This window comes from Macaca fascicularis, chromosome 5 (assembly GCF_037993035.2).
Source record: "Macaca fascicularis isolate 582-1 chromosome 5, T2T-MFA8v1.1".
Lineage (NCBI taxonomy): Eukaryota > Metazoa > Chordata > Mammalia > Primates > Cercopithecidae > Macaca > Macaca fascicularis.
In genome coordinates, this window is record NC_088379.1 from 158,178,277 (window position 1) to 158,204,915 (window position 26,639).

The window sequence follows — 26,639 nt, forward strand, 5'->3', positions numbered from 1 at the left end:
CTATACTCATATGTATAAACAGAATTTTCTGGGTTTTCTTCTTTTTTTTTTTTTTTTAGGCTAGTCAAGTGAAGCAGTGGGAGTAGAGAAGGAGCAACAAAATCTGTAACTGGTTGTGATCAGTTATCTGTAAACACCACTGCTCTTGGACCAGCCAGCAGCCAAATTTTCCTGATAAAAGTTGATAACGCTTTTTAAAAATTTGGTGACTTGGTAGGAAGGAGAACTATTATTTATATTTGGAAAAGAATGTTTTCTTTAGAAAATATAGAAGTGTTACTTCTGTAAATATGGAGTATTTCCAAGCTTTAAAAACAGGCACCAGGCCAAGTTAAACTGTCATATGTAAACCAAGCTTCTGTAGTGCAGCCTTTTTAAAACACAAGGTCAAGGGCAGTGTTGTGGTTTAAGTAGTGAAAAGGCCATGGGTTTTAGAGACATATATTCCTTGAGTTTGCATTCTGGTAAACTTCTTGACTGAGCCTGTTTTGTTTCTTTTAATCTGTAGAATAAGAATAATAGTATGACCCCTCATGCCTGTAATCCTAGCACTTTGGGAGGCTGAAGAGGGTAGATCATGAGGTCAGGAGATCGAGACCATCCTAGCTAACACGGCGAAACCCCGTCTCTACTAAAAAATACAAAAAATTAGCTGGGTGTGGTGGCGGGCGCCTGTAGTCCCAGCTACTCGGAAGGCTGAGGCAGGAGAATGGCATGAACCCGGGAGGCGGAGCTTGCAGTGAGCCAAGATCACACCACTGCACTCCAGCCTGGGTGGCAAAGCGAGACTCCATCTCAAAAAATAATAATAATAAGTAATAAAGAATAGTATGACCTCCTGCCCAGGGTCATATTAAATATTAAACCTCTTTTCTTTCTTTCTTTCCCTTTATTTCATTTCCTTCCTTCCTTCCTTCTCTCTCTTTCTTTTTCTTTTGCTTCCTTTCTTCTTTCTTGTCTTTCTTCCCTTTCTTTCTTTTGTAACCACCCAACGGGTTCACCTTGCCTGCTGCCTAGACAGAGCCAATTTATCAAGACAGGGGATTGCAGTGGAGAAAGAGTAATTCACTCAGAGCCAGCTGTGCAGGAGACCAGAGTTTTATTATTACTCAAACCAGTTGGATCAGAGTTTTTAAAGATAATTTAGCAGGTAGGGGCTGGGAAAGTGGGGAGTGTTGATTGGTCAGGTTGGAGATGGAATCATAGAGGAGTCAAAGTGGGGTTTTCTTGCTGTCTTCTGCTCCTGGGTGGGATCACAGAGCTGGTTGAGCCAGATTACGGGTCTGGGTGGTGTCAGTTGATCTACTGAGTGCAGGCTCTGCAAAGCATCTCAAGTACTGATCTTTGGTTTTACAATAGTGTTGTTATCCCGAAGAGCAATTTGGGGAGGTTCAGACTCTTGCAGCCAGAGGCTGCATGGCCCCTAAACCTTAATTTCTAATCTTGTAGCTAATTTGTTAGTCCTACAAAGGCAGACTGGTCCTCAGGCAAAAAGGGTCTTTTTGGAAAAGTGCTATTATCAATTTTGTTTCAGAGTCAAACTATAAACTCAATTCCTTCCCAAGGTTAGTTTAACCTATGCCCAGGAATGAACAAGGACAGCTTAAAAGTTAGAAGCAAGATGGAGCCAGTTAGGTCTGATCTCTTTCACTGCCGTAATTTTCTCAGTTATAGTTTTTGCAAAGGCAGTTTCACTTTCTCCCTCTTTTATTTTCTTTTTGTTAAAGAGTATTTCCGTAGGGAATTAGAGGGCTCTGGAAGCCTTACCAAATATTTAGAAGATGAAGAGGTAAATTTTAGCTCAGCCTTGGTTTATGCCTTTGGTGTAGAAGCCAGAAATTCTTTAAGGTGGTAAAAGAAGCTGTGTTTTGTGTTGTAACTTTTTCCTCTCTTGTGCTCTCAAACTCTCTGCTGCCTTTTCTTTCTCTGTTGCCCTCTTCTGAGTCTCCTTTCCTGGCATGATCCCTAACATTTTGAAACCTGCTCTGAATTAATTCACTTCACCAGGTCTTCCAAATGCCCAGCCATGAATACCAACAGATATTTCTTTTAAATTATAGGGAACACCTCTAGCCTTGTCCCTGCCCCATAGCAAATATATTTTAGTTTCAAATCTAGAAACCTTTAGTCCTAAAGAAGACACTCTGAACCATATACAAAGTTTTTAATTAAAATTCCAATTATCACCCCCATGCATATTAATAGCATGTAGGGGAGGAAAAACTTTCATTCTGCCCTCCTAGAGTATGTACCTAGGGTCTATAAATTAAAGTGACAAAAGACAGATTAACAGGAGAAAAAGGCATACACTTTTTTGATACTATTTTTAATTTTACGTTGTCAAGGGCTTCACAACCTCCTCTTTGGGTTTTACATACCATTTGGACAAAGGACAATATATTGTGGAGAACTGCCTAGACAAAAGAAAGAGGGGTTTGGACTCCTGGGGCAGTAATTTTTGGAATGTATGGTAGATAAGGTTTGTTTAGTAAGATCATTTTGCAAGATCATCTCCATGCAGTCTTCAGTGTTTAAGAGACTTCTCTTCCTGGCTCCGGAGAGAGAGGCACCTTTACAAATGGAAATTTCCTTTACAAAAGAGAAATTTATGCCCCGCTTTTAGGCAGATGGGGAAGGGCAGAGAGGTCCTCTTCTGTCTGTTCTTTCTATATAGCTTTCAGCTCAAAATAATCCTTATATCAAAGTGACATATTTTGGTGTGACACAGTCCAACCTCTTCAACTACAATAGTTGGAAAAACATATTCAATTTTAATAAGAATACAAAAGGTAAATATATGTTTAAATATGGTCATGGCTAAAGGCATAAGCAGACATAGCTATATAAAGTATTTATCCCCTAAGTCACCACTGCTTTGAAACCTAGCAAACATACCTCTTTGTACAACACGCCATCTTTTAATTTGTTTTGTTTGCGTGGCGAACATGTGAGGATTTTATTGATTTACAAAACAAACAACAGGGAGCTCACTGTACTCCTGTAGCAATAAAGGTTGGCTTATTGGTCATTTTGAGGTCACTAACGTTGACTTCTACCTTAATTTATAACACAATGCTTACGGTGAAAGAGCCAGTAATTGACTTGTTCATACAGATCATTATATATTTTTCTGTTTTGATTTTCTGTCTGACAGCAGCAGCGTGCAGGGTCAAAGACAGCCGGCCCCCCATGTCAGTGGTCTAGGATGGCCAGTGAAGGCACCAACATCCCAAGTCCTGTGGTGCGCCAGATTGACAAGCAGTTTCTGATTTGCAGTATATGCCTGGAACGGTACAAGAATCCCAAGGTTCTCCCCTGTCTGCACACTTTCTGCGAGAGGTAAGCCTCCTTTGTGCTTGGAGAAGGGAGTTTCACAGGCTGACCTCCTACAACCTACTACAAGATTCTTTCCCAGAATCTACAGTTACCTTTGAGAGAAAACTAATCTCTTGTGCCTTTGCCAGACATTGAAAAACGGAATCATGAGTTGCAAATAATTTACTTTATTTCAAACCATTATAAGCAGGAGAAAGCAATCTAGTAACTACTGATTCATTTACACAAGAGATGGAGCATTAAATAAGAATGTTAAGTTGAAAAATCTTTTAAAACTTCCCTTTGTTCTTTGTGAAACAGTTTTTGTCCACAGCAGATCCCTACAGAGGGTCTTTGAGAGTCAATTAAAAAAATCTATCGTTTCCTCCCATATAACAAATCAGGTAAAACATCTGCATATATGAGTGGTTACTTCAAAGGGTATAGCTTCTTTTCCAAAGATTCTTCAGACACATATTAATGTCACATTTGAATGCTATGATGTTTTAGATAAAGAAAAATATATATATATATTAAATAAATTACCTGACTATGTAATTTGTTATATGTGAAAACAGACTTCCTTATTTATCTTCTTGATAGAGTATTTGCTTTTGGAGAGGGGCGTTAATCAGTTATCAAAATATACTTTTACTCCATTATTTAACTTACTATGTAAGTATAAGTTTGTTAGTAATTAGTTTATCTTACTTATAAGTATTTCCCTAGTGAAGTTATATATCTTTCTTAAAAATAAATATGGTAATTATGTTTTATAGCATTTTGTTAAATACATTTTTATCATTATTTAATATACATACTGAAAATGCTTTACTTCCTATGATAGAACTGGAAATCGGTATTTCAAATGGCTTCAAATCTATGCTGATTACCCAAATATCTGATTTAACATGTCTTTATTATCTGACTGACCATTGTTAGAGTTGATTTACTCTGCAAGGTTCAATTGCAAAAGAATAACCATATCCTTCATGGTGGTGATGGATGGAAGGAGAAGGTAGATTTGTTACTAGTAGTTGTGGCTTTTTGTTTGTTTGGGGTTGTGTGGGGTTTTGTGTGTGTGCGTGTGCTTGCATATATGGGTTTTAGTTTGTTTTAGTGGTGGTATATAGAGCACTTTTTATTTTATTCATTTTATACTTTGGCTTAAGTGCTTGGTAATTCATATTCCAAAAATAATTAGAGTGTGATTCCTCCATCCCCTTAATAGGTACACCTAAAACATGAATACCAGCTAATCGTTCATATGTCCCTGGGCACACATGATAAGATGGTTTCCTGACGTGCAGCAGTCAGCATAGCTTGGCAGACACTCTCCATAGAAGTGCGTTCAGAGCCACTCAGTCTGAGCTTGGCAGAATTGCCCCATATCCCAGGATTCAGTGTCCAGCCTATGTATTGTTTGGGTCCTACTCCCTCACCCTGACAGGTGAGAAGCAACACTCTGGCTGCCCTAGGTCTGCCCCTGCTATCTTCTTCAGGGGTCTAGCCCAACCTACTCCCACTCCCCATCCAATAGCTAGTGGTGGAGATTTGCGAGATCCTGCTACAGCAAGTCCTTACAGAATGCTCTGTGTTAAAATTGTTCCAGCCTCATGCATGTTGAGATGATTTCCTCTTCTTTTATATTTTATTTTATTTATTTATTATTTATTTACTTATTTTGAGACACGATCTCACTCTGTCACTCAGTCTAGAGTGCAGTGGCACAATCACAGTTCACTGCAGCCTCAATTTCCCAGGCTCCAGAGATCTTCCCACCTCACCTTCTTGAGTAGTTGGGACCACAGGTGCACACCACCATGCCTGACTATAGAGACAGGGCTTCTCCATGTTGCCTAGGCTGGTCTCAAACTCCTGAGCTCAAGCAATCCAACTGCCTCGGCCTCCCAAAGTGTTGGGCTTACAGGTGTGAGCCACTGCGTCCAGCTGAGAAGATTTCTGTTTGAAGGTGTTGAAGGTGCTGGCAACTTTCCTTAAAATTTTTGAGACAGAGTCTTGCTCTGTCACCAGGCCGGGGTGCAGTGGCATGATCTCAGCTCACTGCAACTTCCGCCTCCTGGGTTCAAGTGATTCTCTTGCCTCAGCCTTCCGAGTAGCTGGGACTACAGGCATACGCAACCATGCCCAGCTAATTTTTGTATTTTTAGTAGATACGGGGTTTCACTATGTTGGCCAGGACGGTCTCGATCTCTTGACCTCGTGATCTGCCCACATCAGCCTCCCAAAGTACAAGGATTACAGGCATGAGCCACTGCGCCTGGTGAGGAAATTTTTGTTTATGCTGAGACAAAACTTTACAGCTTGTCTCACTGTTGGGAGAGTGAGCTCTAGGACCCCCATGTTCAGCCTCTGCTGGACATTCACACTGGCTACTCAGTGAGCAACTTACAGCCACTCTCTTATCCCACATCTTCCAAAACAGCATCAACGGGCTTGAAGGAGAGCAAAGCCAGACACAGCTGCTGGCCCCTTGGAACTCACAGCCTAGTGGAGGAGCCAGTCATTAACATCCTAATTGCTCAGACTAATGTGAAATTAAACCAGTGACAGTTGCTATACATGAGAAGTACACAGGAAACAATATAATAGAGGAATTTGCCCTAATCAGGGAAGGCTTCCTTGCAGAAGCCCCAATGATGAGTAAAAATTAAGCAAAGGGGAGTGAATAGCATTTGAGGTATGTGCAAAGGTGCTATAGTGGGAGGTTGCTATAGTGAGTGAGAGGTGCTACAGTGAGAGGGTTATTCAACACTGGGGAAGAACTTAAATAAGCCCACTGTGGCTGGTATGCAGCAAATGAGGGGAAGAGACAGAAAATATGTAGGTTGTAGGCCATATGAGATGTGTAATCTATGTTGCCATGTATGTATTTTTGTCTTTGTTGTAAGAGCAGTGAAAGTGGAAACCATGGCAAGGCTTTCATCTCAGATGGTGTGGGAGGGAGATTTAAATGACTAACTTTGAGTTTTGAGAAGGTCACTCTGGTTGCAATGTGGAGAAGTGTTAGAGGGTACAAGGATGGTAATATAGCAGGGGATGAAGAAAACTGGAGAGGTTAGAAAGATATGTAGGCATTGACATGCTTTGGTGGTGGGTTGGATATGGGAAATGAAGAATAGTAAGGGAGTTACTGTTTTAAGAATGACTCCTAGTTTCTGGTTTGTTTAAATAAATGGATGGAGGTGCTATTCATCAAGAATGGCAGAGGATACAGTCTGGGAGCAGATCTTGGGTTTGGTTTTGTTCATGTTGAGTTTTAGGACCTGCAAGACATCTAAGAAAAGATGTCAAGAAGTCAGCTAATGGGGCTCAAAGGAGATGCCTGTGGGAAGAAATATAATTGTGGGAGCCTTATGCTTGTAGCCACACATGTGATGTGAATATAATATTCCAGAAAGAGAAGAGGTCTTATGATGAATGGAACCTTGATTAACTCAAAACTGTACTGACTCAGAAAAGATAGAGCAGACAGGAGAACCTTGTGAGTGTGGTGTCATACAGTCAAGGGAAGAGAAATTTTTCAATAAAAAGGAAGGTGAGCAGAGCAATAGTCAAGCTTAATGATACTTCCCAGAAGTCTAGTAAGGTAAAATTGAAAAACATCTGCTGCATTCAGGCGTCATTAATGACCTTAGCAAAAGCTGTTTCATGTCTGGTATTGGTTCAGGGCTAGCTACCTCTGTGACGTAGAGAAGATCAGTGAATGTCTCTGATGTCAGGTCTATTCAGCTGCAAAATAAGGGGAATGGGGCTAGGTTGGTGTATTTTGAATTGTTTGGCTAGGTACTGGAAAAATTGTATAGTCTGATTATTGAGAGCTTAAGATTATGGTGCCAAACTGCCTGTGTTTGAATTTGTACTCTGCCCCCGGCCAGCTAAGTATCTTGGACAAGTACCCCAGCCTGTCTCTGTCTGTTTCATCATGTGTCTCAAGGAATCATAACAGTAACTACCTCATAGGCTCTTGGGAAGTACTTTGAATTCAATGAGCAGCATATGTGTGAGTCATTATTAGTGACACACTTCTTTAACTAAATGAGTTAAGTTGATACCTGTTGAATAGAGACAAGGAGAAGAAATGGTGTGGCTCTGACTCTGGGTGTCCCATCCTTGCTTCAAGCAAACCTTTCCACTTTGATGTGTTTTTCATATCTCATTATGATTTTGTATGTAAGAAGAATTTCATTGCTAACAAAAATATTTGATGTGTTTCTTCCATTTTCAAAGTCCACACATTTGTGAGCCCACTGCTAGATATTGTGAGCCAGTGCTTCTCAAATTTTAACATGTATGCAAATCACATGGGGAGCTGACTCAGCCAGTGTCAGATAGGGTCTAAGATTCTGTATTTCTACCAAATGCACCCCCCAGGGAGGCTGAGGCTGCTCATCCCTGGACCACACTTTATGTGCCAAGCCTCTGGAAAACACTACAAAGGCCAATGACTTTTTTTTCCTTGAGCATAATCATTTGCCTGATTAGTGTGAGTACAGCTTACCTGTTGGTTTCTGAAATATTATTTTTCTAGTAAAGGAGACTGGGATGGGAGTTTCTGCCAAATACCTTGTGTAGTCGCTGAGAACATATATGGTATCTGTGAGAAGTGGTGGTTTTGCACTGTGGTAAGTGTCCCTCCACCTCTGCTTCTGCAACAGGTGCCTACAGAACTACATTCCCGCCCACAGTTTAACCCTCTCCTGCCCAGTGTGCCGCCAGACCTCCATCCTGCCCGAGAAAGGGGTGGCTGCGCTCCAGAACAATTTCTTCATCACAAACCTGATGGACGTGCTGCAGCGAACTCCAGGCAGCAACGTTGAGGAGTCTTCCATCCTGGAGACAGTCACTGCTGTGGCTGCGGGAAAGCCTCTCTCTTGCCCAAACCACGATGGGAATGTAAGTGGCTCGGATGGCAGATACTGCCCCGGGAGCATGACTACTGTGGCCTTGGGGAGGCTTTGGGCACATCAGAGATTACACATCGAAACAGAACTCCATCTGGAAAAATGAGTAATTAAAAAAGATTTTACCAGCCCTCAGACTACTTTACCTGCTCGCTTTCTTTGACCAGAACTATTTAAATAACGAAATCAATCTCCACTGTGTCTCCTTCACACATATTGTTGGTATCCCCAGGAGAGCAAACCAGTAGCTATTTGCAAGCTGGGCATACTTTGACCTACATAAACATCTGTGTAATAAATTATGGATACAGATTTAACAATGGATAAGTTCTGCAAGTTGAGAATGATTATTAAAATGTTAATTGGAGTTCTTTATTTTTCTTGGGAGGGATATTTTCTCATGCTACATGAGACCTTATTCCTTATTAATAGATAGAATTTGAAGCTATGTGAATCCCTGGTAGTAGATTACAGATTATGAATTCCAAACATATTTCCTGCTACTAGTGAGTACAATAACTGTTAGAAGCTCAGGAGGACCTGTGTGTACCATCAAGTAACTGAGTCACAATAGCTATGTAACCTGAAGAGGCAGCATTGTGTAGTGTCTAAGGACATTGGCTTTGGAGTCAGGCTGCCTGATTCAAATCCTGCTCTTAAACTTATTCCCTGTGCCAGCTTTGGCAAGTTTATTACACTCTCTGTGTCTCATTTCCTTATCAGTTAAAAAGAAGTAATAATAGTATTTACCGCATAGAATATTGGAAGAATTAAATTTTCAAGTCATGTAAATCATATAGTAACATCTTGATAAATGTCAACTTTAAAATTTTTTAATTAATGACTTTATATTCATCTCATTTGTATATTGGTCACTTCAAAAGTATTTGAAACTGCTTAAAATAGAAGGCCCGGGTATAATAAAACCACTAAGACAAGCAAGCAGTCATTAGAGCAAAGCAATTCTTATTAGCCACACTACTGTTTATTTACCTCATCTCCCATCATGCTCTCTGCATGCTGTGCTGGAGCCTCACCAGCCTCCTAGAACCTGCCAAATGGTTTCCCTCCTCAGGGCCTGGCTGTTCTGTTCCTTCTGCCTGGGTTGCTCTTTGTTCCCTCTTTATGTGACGAGCTCATTCTCTTCCTTGAAGTCTCACTGCAAATTTCTCCTGCACACAGCAGTCTTCTCCACCTGTACCATCTAACACAGGTCACCTCTTACAGCCGGTTACCCTCCATCATGTCCCTTCTTTCTTTCCTCCCTGGCGCTCACTGTAGTCTGCCTGCCATCAACTGTGTATTTGTGTACTTATTAGTCCTGGCTTTCCCTCTAGAATGTGAGCTCTGGGAGGGCAAGGACCTGTCATTAGACCCCTAGCACTGAGGGCAGTGTCTTATACATAGAAGTCAATACATATTTGTTGAACAAATTTGCCAGACACCGTATTTGGCTCCTTAAACCCCTCTCTGCAAAGTAGTTGTTAGTTACTTTCACTTTATAGATGAAGAAACTGAGGCTGGAAAAGTTTAAGTCACAAAGCTTGCTGGGCACATCATAAAAGCTAGCCCTGGAGGAAATAGCATCCTCAGCTTTCTGGTAGCCAAAACAAGAGAAGGACACCATGACTTACACATCTGTAGCGATTTAATTGAAAGCACACCAGACTATTAATAACTATCAGTTTTCCATGCATTGTACGCCAAGGGAAATTGATCGTGTAAATTTTGTAAAAAGAACTTTTAAATGCTGCCTTTGAAAGCAGTTTGAGTATTTTCTTCATGACCGCTTTTCACACTGGCACTTAGTGAATGCTGAGGCTGTCTTTGCCTGGAGCTTGCACTCTAAGTACTAGTTCTGGTAAGGTATTTCTATCAGGTGTAAGAGTGCCCCTTAAAATGAGGCTCTCGGGAGACGTGACTTGATAGAGGAGTAAAGTCTTAGAAACATTAGATTGTTCTGTTTTTTATGGGTTTTTCAGTTTTTGTTTTTGTTTCGGAGATGGGGTCTCGATCTGTCATCCAGGCTGCAGCAACACGTTCATGGCTCACTGAAGCCTCATCTTCCTGGCTTAAGCGATGCTCCCACCTCAGTCCCGTCCTCTGCCCCAGTATCTGGGACTACAGGTGCATGCCACCACGCCCAGCTAATTTTTGTATTTTCTGTAGAGACAGGTTTCACTATGTTGCACAGGCTGGTCTCAAACTCCTGGGCTCAAGTGATTCACCTGCCTTGGCCTCCCAAAGTGCTGAAATTACAGGTGTGTGCCACTGTGCCCGGCCGAGCTAATATTTCTGACTGTCATTATTTCTCATTCTATATGACAGCCCCTTCACATCCCAAATTTGCACCAGTGTCTCTAGTAGGTCTCCTGATGTTTCTAAGGGCCAGACATGGTGGCTCATGCCTGTAATTCCAGCACTTTGGGAGGCTGAGGCAAGCCAATTGCTTGAGCCCAGGAGTTTGAGACCAGGCTGGGCAACATGGCAAAACCCCACCTCTACCAAAAATACAAAAATCAGCTGGGCATGAGGGGGGGGTGCACCTGTAGTCCCAGCTACTTGGAGGCTGAGGTAGGAGGATCCTGTGGGCCCAGACGTTGAGGCTGCAGTGAGCCATGATTGCCGACCTGGGCGACAGAGCAAGACTCTGTCTCAAAAAAAAAATTAAGAAAAAATAAATAAATGTTACCTCCGTAAGTGAGAATGTCATGAAATTCAGGCAACAGTTTGTAGCTCAAGGAAGCACCTAGAACATGGAGACAGGGGAGGTGAGGATGAGGCACAGGTGGGCCTGAAAAGAAAGATGGAGAAAGATTGGGATGAGCTGTGAATGTCATTAAGAACATGTTTGATGTCAATTTCTTAAATTGCAAAAGCATCAAAGCCTTCCGAACAGGAGATAGGTATTTTATTGACATTTTGGAGGAATGGGGTGGCAGACACTAAAGGCTGGGAAACCAATTATGAGTTTACTGAATTGTCCAAATGAGAGATAAGAGGTAGAACTAGAATAGCATCTGTGGGCCTGGAGAAGAGAGCGTGAATTTCAGAGAAAAGAGTACTCTTTGACTCAAGAATCTGCCTCCCACAAATAAAAAGGCATGTGCTAAAGTCTGTTAAGCTAAGCTATTAAGATCGTGAGAACTTCAGCAACTAAAATTAGTCTTACACTAGGTCACAAAGAAAATATCACTATATTTTCCCATTGTGTAAATCAAGTTCCTGCCCTACAATGCACTAAAATTACATTAGTAACACATGTTTATGGGGAAAAAACAAATCTCCTTTAAAAGTTAGTAATTATTTAATCAGAGAAAATAATAGAAAATTGGACTATTTACAAAATATTGGAAGTGGAAACTTTTTCTATCAAATGTGTAGGGTCAAATCTCTACCCAGGAAATTTTATAGGTTTAAGTATTTTCCTTTATTTAAAAAGAATTCCAGCCTGGGCAACATAGTGAGTCCTCATCCCTACCAAAAAAATCAAAACATGAGGCCGAGCACGGTGGCTCATACCTGTAATCTCAGCACTTTGGGAGGCCGAGACGGGTGGATCACCTGAGGTCAGGAGTTCAAGACCAGCCTGGCCAACATGTTAAAACCCCGTCTCTACTAAAAATACAAAAATTAGCTGGGTGTGGTGGCACATGCCTGTAGTCGCAGCTACTTGGGAGGCTGAGGCAGGAGAATTGTTTCAACCTGGGAGGCAGAGATTGCAGTGAGCCAAGATCGTGTCACTGCACTCCAGCATGAGCAACAGAGTGAGACTCTGTCTCAAAAAAAAAAAAAAAAGGTTGGGGGGTGGGCAGGAGGATTGCTTGAGCCCAGAAGGTCGAGGCAGCAATGAGCTGTGATCGTGCTAAAGTACTCCTGCTTGGGTGACAAAGCAAGACCCTGCCCCTACCCCCACCCCCCAAAAAAAGAATTCAACTCAAGTTAGGAAAAGAGTAATAAAATAAACATATGGAACATATACAAAGAAAGAAAAGAACAGAAATATCTATACATAGTATAGTATGTTTATTAAATACATAGTATATATATTTCTGTATTTTAGGAAAAGCTAGAAAGGTCTCCCATTTCATTTGTGATAATTTGTGATATGCTTATAACCCTGATACCAAAACTTAATGAAGATAGAACAAAAAGAAAATCATTAGTAGCTTAATTTATGACATTAGTTGTAAAATTAATAAATAAAATACCCCAGCAAATTCCTTTTTTTTTTTTTTTTTTTTTTTGGCTAGGTCTCACTTTATCACCAAGGCTAGAGTGCAGTGGCACTGTCTATCATGGTTTACTGTGACCTCCAACTCCAGGGCTCCAGTGATACCCCTGCCTCAGCCTCCAGAGTAGCTGGGACTACAGGCGCATGCTACCATGCCTGTCTAATTCTTTAAGTTTTTATTGAGACAAGGTCTTATGTTGCCCAGGCTAGTTGCAAACTCCTGGCCTCAAGGGATCCTTCCACTTCAAGGGACCTCCCAAAAGTGCTAGGATTACAGGCACGAGCCGCTATGTCCAGCCCCTCAGCAAATTCTATTTTTTCTTTTTTTTTTTTGAGACAGAGTGTCTCTCTGTTGCCCAGGCTGGAGTGCAGTGGCGTGATCTTGGCTCACTGCAAGCTCTGCCTCCTGGGTTCACGCCATTCTCCTGCCTCAGCCTCCCAAGTAGCTGGGACTACAGATACCCGCCACCATGCTCGGCTACTTTTTTGTATTTTTAGTAGAGATGGGGTTTCACCGTGTTAGCCAGGATGGTCTCAATCTTCTGACCTCGTGATCTGCCTGCCTCGGCCTCCCAAAGTGCTGGGATTACAGGCATGAGCCACCCGCCTGGCCTGCAAATTCTTAATATGTAAAAACACTTACAAATTAAGAAAAATATGAGCATCATAAAAGAAAATGAGCAAAGAACTCAGAAAATCCACAGAGGATATATAAATGCCTAAAAATCATACATGGAAAAATGTCAAGCTTCACAAATAATCAGTTCTTCTCAAATTAACTACAAATTTTTTAAAAGGTAGTAACCAGCGCTCTTAAGGGTATGTATGGTGAGACATTTTCATATGCTGTGGGTGGAAGGGTAAATTGCTCTTCAGAAAGTTTATGTCAATTTGACAAACTATAATGAGTATTTTACACAACCTCTCATTTTTTAATCCAGTAATTCCATCAGTGGAAATATTTCTAAGGAAATAGCTAGAGCGGAGGATAAAATTCAAAAATTGGAAATAATCTAAATGTGCAACATTAGGGGGCAAGAATCCTTGGAAAATTAGCAGCATGTGCCTTAAATAATTCTATTGTTTGATTATAGATTGTAGAAGTTCATTGCTGCTGTTTTGAAACAGAAGTCTTCATTATTCAAGCCAAATGCATGCAATGTTCCAGATAAATTGCTGCAGTTAGTTGCTGTGAGTAGATCTTTAAAAACAATCCAAGCATCTGAAGGTTAATAAAATCAAGTCATTAACAATAAAGCAGGGTGCTACCATCCCCACTATCTGATGCTGATTGGCACGGGTGAATGAAAGCCTGTCATCAAATTTAAGTGCTGCGACACTATCTGTCTTCTAATTAAACTGCCATGGTGGCATTGTTCAAATACAAAAGAAAAAGAAGAATAATGGCCAGTGATCTAACAGGTTCTTTGCACTTACAGCAGACACTTGAGCTCATGCTTCCTGGTCCCTGGAACACAAATGATCATTAAACCCTGTTATTGGTTGCTTAGGCACCTGACTATCAAGGGTGTCAAAGGTGCAAAGGAGAGGTCCTCATTAAGACTGCCCTGCCGCTAACAAGTTTCCACTTCTAACAAGTTTCCACTTCGCTAACAGGTTTCCACTTCCACTAACAAGTTTCTGCTTCCATATCAGGATCAACTGTCAGTTCCCTTAAGAAGCCTCAGGGTTGGCTGCAAGGCCCTGACCCTCCTTTTTGCATGTTAGGAATGCATAGGATCCCACCAATCTCTTCTGGTGAATAGAAGCGGTGACTATCCATCAACAAGCTCATCCCGGCTTTTGGCCTGCCCACCCACCCCGGGCTGCACCAGCACCATCTCACTGGAGATGGATGAAATGGATGAGCTCAGCAGAATTACAGGCCCCACACAATTAACTCTCAGCTTGAACCAAAGCTGTCAGAACCCAAGCACAAGCCTTTGAGAATGACTAGCTGTTGATACTTCAAAATCATTTCAGGGCCTTGGCTTCCCAAGACACACAAGATATTGAACTAGAAATAATAACCCAGGTCTGCTGCTGTCTCTTCAAAGCTGTGATCAATTTTTGTTTGTTCATTTCTGATGTAAAATTCAGACTGGGCTTGGTGGCTCACTTTGGGAGGCCAAGGCAGGAGGATCACTTGAGGCCAGGAGTTTGAGACATGCCTGGGTGACAAAGTGAGACCCTGTCTCTACAAAAGTAAATAAATACATAAATACAAGATAAAAAATAAAATTCACATCACATAAAATTTAATATTTCATCCATTTTATTTGTTTGTGTTTTTGTTTTGAGACAGAATCTCACTCTGTCACCCAGACTGGTCTCAAATTCCTGGGCTCAAGCAATCTGCCTGCCTCAGCTTACCAGAATGCTGAGATTACAGGTGTGAGGCACTGAGCCTGGCCTGTTTTTTTTTTTTTTTTTTGTTGTTTTTGTTTGTTTGTTTTTTGTTTTAGAGACAGTCTTATTCTGTCACCCAGACTGGAGTGCAGTGGCATGACCATGGCTCATGGCAGCCTCAATCTCCCAGGCTCAAGTGATCCTCCCACTTCAGCCTCCTGAGTAAGTGGGACTATAGGTGCATGCCACAAACCTAGCTAACTTTTTTTTTTTTTTAGGAGATAGGGTTTTGCTATGTTGCCCAGGCTGGTCTCAAACTCCTAGGCTCAAAGGATCCTCCTGCTTGGACCTCCCAAAGTGCTGGGATTATAGGAGTGAGCCACTGCACCAGGTCTCAACCATTTAAAAAAGTACAACTAATGTGGTTTTTAGTATAGTCACAAAGTTGAGCAAACATCAGTATTGTCTAAATTACAGAACATATTCATCATCCCAAAAAGAAACTCCATGCCCATTAAGCAGTCACCTGCTACTCCCTCCTCCCACTAATCCCTGGCAACCATCAGCCTTTATTCTGTCTCTAGGTTTGCCTCCTATGGACATTTGATATAAATGGAATCATACAATATGTGAGTTTTGAAGTCTGGCTTCTATCAATTAGCATGTTTTCAATTCTTCCATGTTATAGTATTTTAGTACTCTTTTTAATGGCTAAATAATATTCCATTTATAGATATACCATAATTTATTAATCCATTCATCAGTTGATAGACATTTGAGTTGTTTCCACTTTTTGGCTATTATGAATAATGCTGCTGTGAACATTCATGTACATGTTTTTGTGCAGACATATGCTTTCAATTGTCCTGGGTATCTACCTAAAAGTGGAATTGCTGGACCATATGGTAATTCTATGTTTAACTTTTTAAGGAACCACCAACTGTTTTTTTTTTTTAAGACAGAGTCTTGCTCTTTTTCCAGGCTGGAGTGCAGTGGCGGAATCTTGGCTCACTGCAACCTCCACCTCCCAGGTTCAAACAGTTCCCTTGCCTCAGTTTCCCGAGTAGCTGGGACTACAGGTGCATGCCACCACATCCCGTGAATTTTTTATATTTTTAGTAGAGACGGGGTTTCATCATCTTGGCCAGGATGGTCTTGAATTTTTTTTTTTTTTTTTTGAGACAGAGACTTGCTCTGCCACCCAGGCTGGAGTGCAGTGGTGTGATCTCAGCTCACTGCAGCCTCTCCTCCTGGGTTCAAGCAATTCTCCTGCCTCAGCCTCCTGAGTAGCTGGGATTACAGGTGCATGCCACCATGCCCAGCTAGTTTTTCTTTTTTTTTTTTTTTTTTTTTGAGACGGGGTCTCGCTCTGTCCCCCAGGCTGGAGTGCAGTGGCATGATCTTGGCTCACTGCAACCTCCGCCTCCTGGGTTCACGCCATTCTCCTGCCTCTGCCTCCCGAGTAGCTGGGATTACAGGTGCCTACCACCACGCCTGGCTAATTTTTGTATTTTTACTAGAGATGGGGTTTCACCGTGTTAGCCAGGATGGTCTTGATCTCCTGACCTTGTGATCTGCCCACCTCGCCTCCCAAAGTGCTGGGATTACAGGCGTGAGCCACCACGCCCGGACTTGTATTTTTTTTTTTTCAGTAGAGATGGGGTTTCACCATGTTGGCCAGGCAGGTCTCAAACTCCTGACCTCAGGTGATCTGCCTACTTTGGCCTCCTGAAGTGTCGAGATTACAGACGTAAGCCATTGTGTCCGGCCTGGTTTTTTTTGTTTTGTTTTTTGTTTTTTGTGTTTTTTTGAGACAGAGTCTCACTCTGTCGCCCAGGCTGGAGTGCAGTGACATGATCTTGGTTTACTCCAACCTCTGCCTCCTGGGTTCAAGTGATTCTCCTGCCTCAGCCTTCTGAGTAGCTGGGATTACAGGTGCCCACCACCATGCCTGTATTTTTAGTAAAAACGGGGTTTCTGCCATGTTGACCAGGCTGGTCTCGAATTCCTGGTCTCAAGTGATCTTGCGACCTTGGCCTCCCAAAGTGCTGGGATTATAGGCATGAGCCACCATGCCTGGCCAGAAACCACCAACTGTTTTCACAGTGGCTGCACCAATTTACATTTCCACTAGCAAAGCATAAGTGTTCTAATTTCTCAGCATCTTTACCAACCCTTATTATTTTTGACTTTTTGATCCTGACTTTTGATTCTAGTGAGTATGCAATGGTATCTTGTGGTTTTGATTTGCATTTGCCAAATGATTAAAAATGCTGATCATATTTTCATGTGCTAATTGACCATTTGTATATCTTCTTTGGAGAAAGTCTATTCAAGTCCTTTGCCCAGTTTTGAATTGGGTTATCTTTTTGTTGTTGAGTTGTAGAATTTTTAATACATTCTGGATTATTATACCCTTATCAGATATGACTAGCAAATATTTTCTCCCATTTTGTGGGGTTTCTTTTCACTTTCTTATTAGTGTCCTTTGATTCAGAAATACTTTTAATTTAACGAAAGCTGATTTCTCTATTTTTTCTTTTGTTGCTTGTGCTTTTGGTGTCATAGCTAAGAATCCATTGCAATTCAAGGTCATGAAGATTCACCCGTTTCCTTCTAAGATTTTTATAGTTTTAGCTTACATTTAGGTCTTTTATGTATCTTGAGTTCATTTTTGTATATGGTTTGAAGGAAGGGTTTAATTTCATTCTTGTAGATGTGAATTTCCAGTTACCTCAGCATAATATGTTGAAAAGGCTATTTTTCCCATTGAGTTGTGTTGACACCCTTGTCATGAATCAATTGACCGTAGATGTATGGGCTTCTTTCTGTACTTTCCATTTTATTCCATTGATCTATATGCCTATTCTTATGCCAGTACTACATTGTTTTGATTACCGTAGCATTATAGTCAGTTTTAAAATTGGTAACTATGAGTCCTCCAATTTTGTTCTTTTTCAAGATTGTTTTGGCTATTTAGTAGTTTTCGGTATTCAAGTCTTGCATTTCCTTGGTTAAATTTATTTCCAACTATGTTATACTCTTTTATGATAATATTGTAAATGGATTTTTGTTTTTAAACAGAGACAGGTCTCACTATATTGGCCAGCCTGGTCTCGGGGCAAGCAATCCTCCTGCCTCAGCCTCCCAAAGTCCTGGGAATACAGGCATGAGCCACCATGCCTAGCTTGGAATTGTTTTCTTAATTTCACTTTTGGATTATTCATTGTTAGTGTTTAGAAATACAACTGATTTTTGTTTGTTAATCTTGTATCCTGCACCTTTGCTGAATTCATTTATTAGCTCTAATTGTGTGAGTGTGTGTGTGTGTGTGTGTGTGTGTGTGTTTATTCTTTAGGATTTTCTGTATATAAGATCATGTCATCTCTGTATAGAGAAATTCTTAATTCTTCCTTTCCAATTTTGGTGCATTTTATTTCTTTTTCTTGCCTAAATGCCCTGGTCAGCACCTTCAGTACATTGTTGACTAGAAGTGATGAGAGTGAATAGCCTCTTGTTCTTGGTTAAGTATGATGTTAACTGTGGGTTTTTTGTAGATGCTCTTTATTAGGAGGAGGAAGTTCCCTTCTATTTCTAGTTTGGCATGAAAGGATGTTGGATTTTGTTAAATGCTTTTCCCACATTAATTGAGATGATAATGAGTTTTTTTCTCTCATTCTATTAATGTGATGTATTACATACAGTAATTTGTCTAGGTGAGCCACCCTTGCATTCCTGGGATAAATCCCACCTGCTCATGATGTATAATCTCTTTAATATACAGCTGGATTCAGTTTGCTAGCTTTTTATTAAGAATTTTTTCATCCATATTTATAGGGGTTATTGGTCTGTAATTTTCCTGTGGTATCTTTGGCTTTGGTATCAGGGAAATACTGGACTAAGAGAATGAGTTAGGAAGTATTACCCCTCAACCTCTTCTTTTTTTTTTTAAAGAGTTTAAGAAAGATTGGTGTTAGTTCTTAAAATATGTGGTTGAATTCACCAGTGAGACCATCTGGTCCTGGGCTTTTCTGTGTTGGAAGTGTCCTGATTATTGATTCAATCTCCTTACATATTATAGGTCTATTCAGACTTTGTATTTCTTCATGTCAGTTTTGGTAGTTTGTGTGTTTTTAGGAATTTGTCCATTTCGTCTAAGTTATTCAGTGTGTTGGCATAAAACTATCCACAGTATTCTGTATAATCCTTTTTATTTCTGTGATGTCAGTAGTAGTTTCCCCACCACTTTCCTTCCTGATTTTTGTAATTTGAGTCTTCTCTCTCTCTTCTCCCACACCACCCCTGCTGCACCCCCCCTGCCCCCCACCACCTCGCTCTCTCTGGTCAGTCTAACTAAAGTTTTATCAATTTTATAATATCTTTTCTGTCAATTATATACTGTCCAACTTTTGTCTTAAGTCTATTTTGTCTGATATTAGAATAGCCACTCTAGCTCCCTTTTGGTTACAGTTTGCATGAAATATTATTTTCATTCTTTCACTTTCTTTTTTTTCTTTTCCTTTTTTTCTCTCTCTTTTTTTTAAGAGATGGACTTGCTCTGTTTCCCAGGCTGGAGTACAGTGGCATGATCATAGCTCACTGCAGCCTCATACTCTTGGGTTCAATTGATATTCCTGCCTCAGCCTCCTGAGTAGCCAGGACTACAGGCACATGCCACTATGCTCAGCTAATTTTTGTGTTTTTTTTAGTAGACAGGGTCTCTCACTATGTTGCTCAAGCTGATCTTGAACTCCTGGACTCAAGCAATCCTCCTGCCTCTGTCTCCCAAAGTACTGGGATTACAGGCATGAGCCGCCACATCTGGCCCATCCTGTCACTTTCAACCTATTTGAGTCTCTGGATCTAGAATTAATCTCTTATAGAGAGCCTATAGTTGGATTATGTTTTCAATCCAGTCTGCCAGTATCAGCCCTTCGATTGGAGAGTTTAATCCATTTAAATTAGTTAATTACTGAAAAGAAAGGCTTTCTTTCCTTTTGCCATTTACTATTTTTTTTCTGTATGGCATCTTTTTGTTCCTGTATTCCTCCATTACTGCCTTCTTTTATGTTTAATAGATATTTTCTGGTATACCATTTTGATTCCCTTCTCATTTATTTTACTATACATATTTTTTATTTTTCTTTATTGTTTGCCCTGAGGGTTATAATTAACATTTTAGCTTATAACGATTTAATTCAAATTAATACCAACATAATTTCAATAGTATGTAAAATCCTTGCTTCTTCTAGCTTATATTTATATGTTATATGCTCATCTACATAAATTTGTAATTATAGATTATGCGGTTTTATGCAGTTTTATTTTATGTCAGGTAGGAGTTAGAAACCAAAAATGCATTAATACTGACCTTTATATTTATCTATGTAGTTACCTTTACCTGCTTTCCTAATTTTTTCACGTGGACCCACGTTACTTTGTAGTGTATCAAATCAGGTCAGCTTGCAGGAATCCCTTTGGCATGACTTGTAGGGAAGGTATACTAGCAACAGACACTCAGTTTTTGTATTTCTGGTAATGTGTTAATTTTTCCTTCATGTTTAAAGGATAGTTTTGCCAGATAAAAAAGTATTGGTTGTCAGGCTTATTTTTTTTTCAGCAGTTTGAATATGTTGCCCCATTGATTTCTGGCCTCTATAGTTTCTGATGAGAAATCTGCTATTAAATAATCTGCAGCCGGGCGTGGTGGCTCACGCCTGTAATCCCAGCACTTTGGGAGGCTGAGGCAGGCAGATCACCTGAGGTCAGGAGTTTGAGACCAGCCTGGCCAACATGGTGAAATCTCGTCTCTACTAAAAACACAAAAATTAGCTGGGGATGGTAGCGCACACCTATAATCCCAGCTACTCAGGAGGCTGAGACAGGAGAATCGCTTGAACTCAGGAGCCAGAGGTTGCAGTGAACCGAGATTGAGCCACCGCACTCCAGCCTGGGTGACAGAGTGAGACTCATCTCAGAAAAAAGAAAAAAAATCTGCTTATGGAGTATTTCTTGTATAAAATGAGTCACCTCTGCCTTGCTGCTTTCAATATTCTCTCTTTGTTTTTGTCTTTTTATGTTTTGGTTATACTGTTTCTTGGTTTGGATCTCTTTGAGTTTTCCTATTTGGATTTTATTAAGTTTTTTTTGGATGTGTAGATTTGTGTCTTTTATCAAATTTGGGGAGTTTCCAGCCATTACTTTTGCAAATATTGTTTCTTTCCCTTTCTCTCTTCCTCTCTTCTGGGACTCTCATTAGGTATATTTGGTACACTTGATGGTGTCCCACGGGTCTCTTAGGTTTTGTTACTGTTTCTCCACCCCCCCTTTTTTTTTTTTTTGCTTCACAGACTGTATAATCTCAATAGCCCTATCTTCAAGTTAAACTTCTTCTTCCTGCTTGAATTTTCTGTGGAACTTTTCTAGTGGATTTTTCATTGCAGTTATATTTTTTAACCCTATAATATTTCTATTTGGCTTTTAAAAAAGTAATTCCTATCTATTAATATCCTCCATTAAGTGGGACATTGTTCTTATAGTTCTTTATATATGGTTTCCATTAGCTCTGTGAGCATATATGAAAGAGTTAAAGTCAAGTAAGTCCAGTCTGGGCTTCTTAAGGGAGAGTGCCTATTAATTTCTTTTATTCTTCTTTGTGAACTTTGCCCTTTTTTGTGTACTTCACTTTTTTCCAATGGAAACTGAACATTTAAAGTAGTATATTGTGGCGACTCTGGGAATCAGAGTCTCCCCTCTCCCTAGGGTTTTTTGTTGATGGTTATTACAGTTTTTTGCTGTTGTTATTTGGTGACTTTTCTAAACTAATTATTTTATATTTTTTCATTCCCCATTTTTATTATCTAATGGAACTAATTTTGTAAAGTTTGTATTTTTTGTCATATGTGGCTAATGAAGTGTGTTCCAGTAGATTAGCTACCAACCAGTGACATGACACAGATTTTCTTATGCTGCTGTTTTCAGTAACATCACTTCCCTGCAATCATTTAAAAATGTGAATTAAAAAGAAGGAAAATAATAGTAATGGATGCTGATCTTTTGTCATACATGATGAACTCTGATCTTGAGGATTTTTACATTTTTAGTGACTCTATATTATTTTGTATCCTTTTCTCTCTTCCAACGAGTATTCTTTGTCATCTCGCTTCTTACACTGCTGGGGAACTTCAACTCAGACCACAAAATGCAAAAAATATCGTATAGTATTTGCAGCTTCTAAATGCAATGTGCACACTGATTCCCAAGTAAAATTTGCCTTTGGTCCAGACCCATTCCAGACATGAGGCCATGCTCCCTTCTTCCAGTGAAGATGTGGGAACTCAGTCCCAGACTAGATTAGTTTGGGAAGAGTGCCATTGGATTGACTAAGCACTGTTAATGTGGCCTATTCCCTCAGTTCATATACTTATATTCACCCCAACACCCTAAATAACCTGAGGGAAGAAGTCTTTTCACATTCTATTTTTGGTCTGTCCTCTGGTACATATGACTGGCAGTGACAACCTGCTTTAAAGAGACCTCCTGAGCACTGACCATGAAGATGAAATATTAGTAAATGCTAATCTAGTTGTACATAATCTAGAAATAAAATGTCTGGTAAAAGTAAACCACCTTTGGCTGAAGCCATGAAGTAATAAAAAAGCTCAGCCTTCATCGGAATCATGTTTCACAAACCCCAGGGGATGAAATTTTTCCAAAGGAAATCTCAGAATTTAGTGGGGAATGCTCAATTATCCTGCCTTCTGCCAGGAGGGAACAGAAAACCTCTGCCAGAAAAACAGGAAACCTCTTGGATTAAGAGTTTTTTTCTAATAACAAGTAAAATATTTATGATATGGGGCTTATATATTGTTACCAAGCATTTGCTTACGCTGCATATAGTTTTAGATCATTCTGTTTCCTGAACACATGAAGGCAAGCAATATGGTAAAATATCCAAATGCAACCCAAAGTATAGTCTTCCCTCACTGGGAAAATCCCTTGGAAGTATCCCTTAGCTCATATGGTCCCTCAGCAAATAATTATTGAACAGCTTCTATAAGCTGTGCTTTCTGCTGGATTGTATCAGACTTGGACCAAAATAAGGTGCAAATGACCAGTATTATAGTCTTTCTGTGGGATATTTGAATTTTCATTTGAGTTTGTTTATTAAAACATATTTTAATGAGAAGTGTGAATACTTTTTTCCTTTTTGAAATAGGGTCTCCCTCTGATACCCAGGCTGGAGTACAGTGGCACAATCATAGCTCACTGCAACCTCGAACTCCCAAGCTCAAACAATCCTTGCACCTCAGCCTCCCAAGTAGCTGGGACTACAGACATGTGCCACCACGTCCAGTTAATTTTTTAAATTTTTTTTGTAGAGACAGAGCTTTGCTGTGGTGCCCCGGCTGGTCTCGAACTCCTGGCCTCAAGTGATCCTCCCACCTTGGCCTTCCAAAGTGCTGGGATTACAGGTGTGAGCCACGGCACCCAGCTGAGAAATGCATAAAAGAAACTTTGAGCAGAGAATGCATAAAAGAGACTTCCAACTGATGTTTCAAGCCTATTCCTGAAAGGCCTGTGAGGAGCAAAGTACATGAAATTACATCTTCATGTGACAAAACAAAAGTGTCTTTCTAAACCTCTTACTTACTATGTACCTACTTGAAACTATGATAAATATGAAATTTAAAATTATCTTGGACATGGTTTGAAGGACTTTTATCTGAATTTGGTTCACCAGAAAAGATTTTTTCCAAAACACATGTAGTATGAGCAAGCTGAGTGCTTTATTCCTAGGAGAATCTTCTCCAGAAAGCACTATGGAACATAGTGAGTCTTAATGAGGAAGGAGGTGCCCCTTGGTTGGTCTTACAAATGCCACCCGAATCATGGCTAAGAGCCTCCCCTCATTCACTCATTCAGCAGTGTTATTGAATACCTACTAAATGTATGGTATTATCTAAGCTCTGGGTGGGAGAGTTCCTGGGCTTAGGAATTTAAAATCTTATATTTCATAAATTGGGTATAAATAAAAGGAATTTGGTGACTGCCTTCACTTTGTGAAAATCCATCAAGCTGCATTAAGATTTATGCCCTTTTCTATGTTGTGTTATACATCAAGAAAAAGTTTCTCCTGAAAGTGCTTTGGGAATTGAAAACTGGAAGACATTATTTCCAGTTGAGAAAACAGGGTAATACCTCTACAAGGAAACTAACTTTCTGGCTTTATATTATATTGTTACTGACAGTTCATCATTGTCAGGGTAAGATTTTTTTATTTTCAGGTAAGCAGATAATGTCATCATCATCATCATCATCCCCACAGGAGCTACAACATATTAAGAACTTATGATATACCAAAGCCAGGTGCCATCTGAATTCTTCATGCATACTAACCTACTTATTCTTCATAGTAGCCCTGTGAAGTAGTTACTATTATTGTCTCCATTTGACAGAGGCAGAAATTGAGACACAGTGAGGTTGAAAATTTGTCCAAGGTCATTCAGCTAAATAAGTGGTGAAGCCAGGAGGCAAACAGATCAAACCTGAATTCTTATTTGGATAAGTCTCTTAGCCAAATAGTAGCAGTTCTCAAAGTGTAGTCCAGGAACCCTTGTGGGTCCCAAGACGTTTTCAAGCAGTCTTCAAGGTCAATGCTATATTCATAGTCATATGAAGACATGATTTGCTTTTTTCACTCTCATTCTCTCAAGACTGTACAGTGGAATTTTCCACAGGCTATGTGATGTATGCTATCACAACGAACTCAATGTGGAAGCGGATACAAATCTCCAGCTATCTTCTGTTAAGCCAGACGCTGCAGATATTTACAAAAATGGAAAACAATGCCATTCTTCCCACAACATTTTTTTGTTTTTCACAATATATTTATTTTCATAAATTACATTATTCACATTAACATTTAATGGGCTTATTACTGCTTTTAATAAATTAAATACTTCAAAATTTTTATCAGTTCTAATTTTTAAAAATTTGATTAAATACTAATTATTAAATGTTTTGTAGAGACAGAGTCTCGCTATGTTTCCCAGGCTGGTCTCAAACTCCTGGCCTCAAGTAATCCTCCAGCCTTGGCCTCCCAAAGTGCTGGGATTATAGGCATAAGCCACTGCACCCAGCCTAGTTTCAATTTTTAATATAAGAAATATCTATAAATATAACTCACATACACAAAAGCTCTTTTGGAGTCCTCAATAATTTTTAAAGATTATAATGGGGTCCTGAGATCAAAATGTTTGAGCGCCACAGCCCTATACTGTTCTGCCTTAGGGGAGTGGATACCCAAAAGCTGGTTTTATGGTTATAGAAGGAGCTTAGAAGTCAGCTCCACTTCTGAGACCTGTCACATAAAAATGTATCCTTCCTTTTCTCGTGTGAAGCTGGACTTAATAATGCTGACATTCTGGGGTGGCTCTCATTTAATTATGAGAGACTGCAAGGCAAGTGCTTAGTGTAGAGTAAGCCCTCAACCCGTGGCCCAGAACCAGGAACTTTTCTTGTGTCATCCACAGGTGATGGAATTTTACTGCCAGTCCTGTGAGACTGCCATGTGTCGGGAGTGCACGGAGGGGGAGCACGCAGAGCACCCCACAGTTCCGCTCAAGGATGTGGTGGAACAGCACAAGGCCTCGCTCCAGGTCCAGTTGGATGCTGTCAACAAAAGGTGGGGGACCCCTCCCCAAACCCCCAACTGGCTGCCTGTACTTGGGGCCTGGCCTCATGGCCTCTTGTCTAAGTACAGCAGTAGGTTCATATTTCCCTTGAGATATCAGGCTTTGTGGGTAAATAAGTTCTTTTATCATGGATTTGTTGTCATAAACTAATGAGCGTGGAAGGTTGTCTTCTGCCTGTTAGTAGAACTCCAACCTCCTTATGTTATGAGTGGCATTTTTGTTTTAGTGCCTAAGTATGATTACATGAATTAAAGTACACTCAAAGAACGTGCTCTCAGGAGAGTTCTGAAATTCATCCCTGAAACCAGGCTCTCTGAGGAGCCTTCCTTATCTGCTGTTCCTGACACACATACAGGCCATTTTGTTGGCTGTGGTTGGCTCCTTTCTATCTGAGCTCTGCAAAATGGTCTTGAGCAATGATTGCTAATTTTCCTTGTTTTCCTGCTTCCAAGTTCCTTCTTTGGCACAGAAATGAAGGAACAGAGTAGCTGAGTGGTGCATGAGAAAGACCAAAGAGAGGAAATGAGAAACCAGCAGAAAAGCAGACAAAAGAAATCTCTCTACTGATAGCTTCAGTGAGAAAAGTGTGGTTGTTCTATAGTAATTCAAAGAATTTGGAAACTTACGAGAAGTTCTCAAGAATCTGAGTATGGATAAGTGTTTTATGTGGCTAGGGGAAAAGATACAACTATCTAGAATGGTGGTTCTCGGCCATTCAGCAATGCCTGGAGAATTTTTCGTGTCACAACTGTGTGTTTTGGCAGGGGGTTGGGGAATGGGAGGCAGGGCAGGGAGAGCTATTGGCATCTGGTAGAGGACAGGATGCTGTTAAACATCCTACAATGCACCAGACGGCCCCTGCAACAAAGAATTAATCTGGCCAGAATGGCTTTTCAGAGAACTTCAAGTCTTTATACCCTTAATTAATTATCAAAATTGGACAATTGATGGTAGATTGAAATTGACAATTTTGATTGTCTCTAAAGAGACAAAGTCTCTTCTCTCTGAGGCAGTAATTATGTCATATCTTATTCTGTTCTCTGGTTATTGTTTTTTAAAGATGATGAAAGGCATAGAAACTTTTTTAAACAAAAATGTAGTGTTTAGATAGATTTTGGA

At 40.2% G+C, this 26,639-nt stretch overlaps 1 protein-coding gene across 50 annotated transcripts in view; it reads left to right on the forward strand.

Moving 5' to 3' along the window:
• TRIM2 (tripartite motif containing 2) overlaps nt 1-26,639 on the forward strand; it is a 186,376-nt gene that overhangs the window by 115,249 nt on the left and 44,488 nt on the right. For 17 of the 50 annotated variants that reach the window (XR_012435169.1, XR_012435166.1, XR_012435168.1 and 14 more), the window contains exons 2-4: nt 3,155-3,339; nt 7,995-8,232; nt 25,359-25,510. Coding sequence is in view for 42 of the 50 variants with exons in the window: in XM_005556097.5 (XP_005556154.1) it covers nt 3,155-3,339; nt 7,995-8,232; nt 25,359-25,510 (575 nt within the window). In the remaining 8 variants the exon portion in view is untranslated. Of the gene's footprint in view, nt 1-3,154; nt 3,340-7,994; nt 8,233-13,568; nt 13,666-25,358; nt 25,511-26,639 lie in introns of those variants that run through there. The other 33 variants (XR_012435167.1, XR_012435170.1, XR_012435172.1 and 30 more) reach the window with 5 other exon arrangements.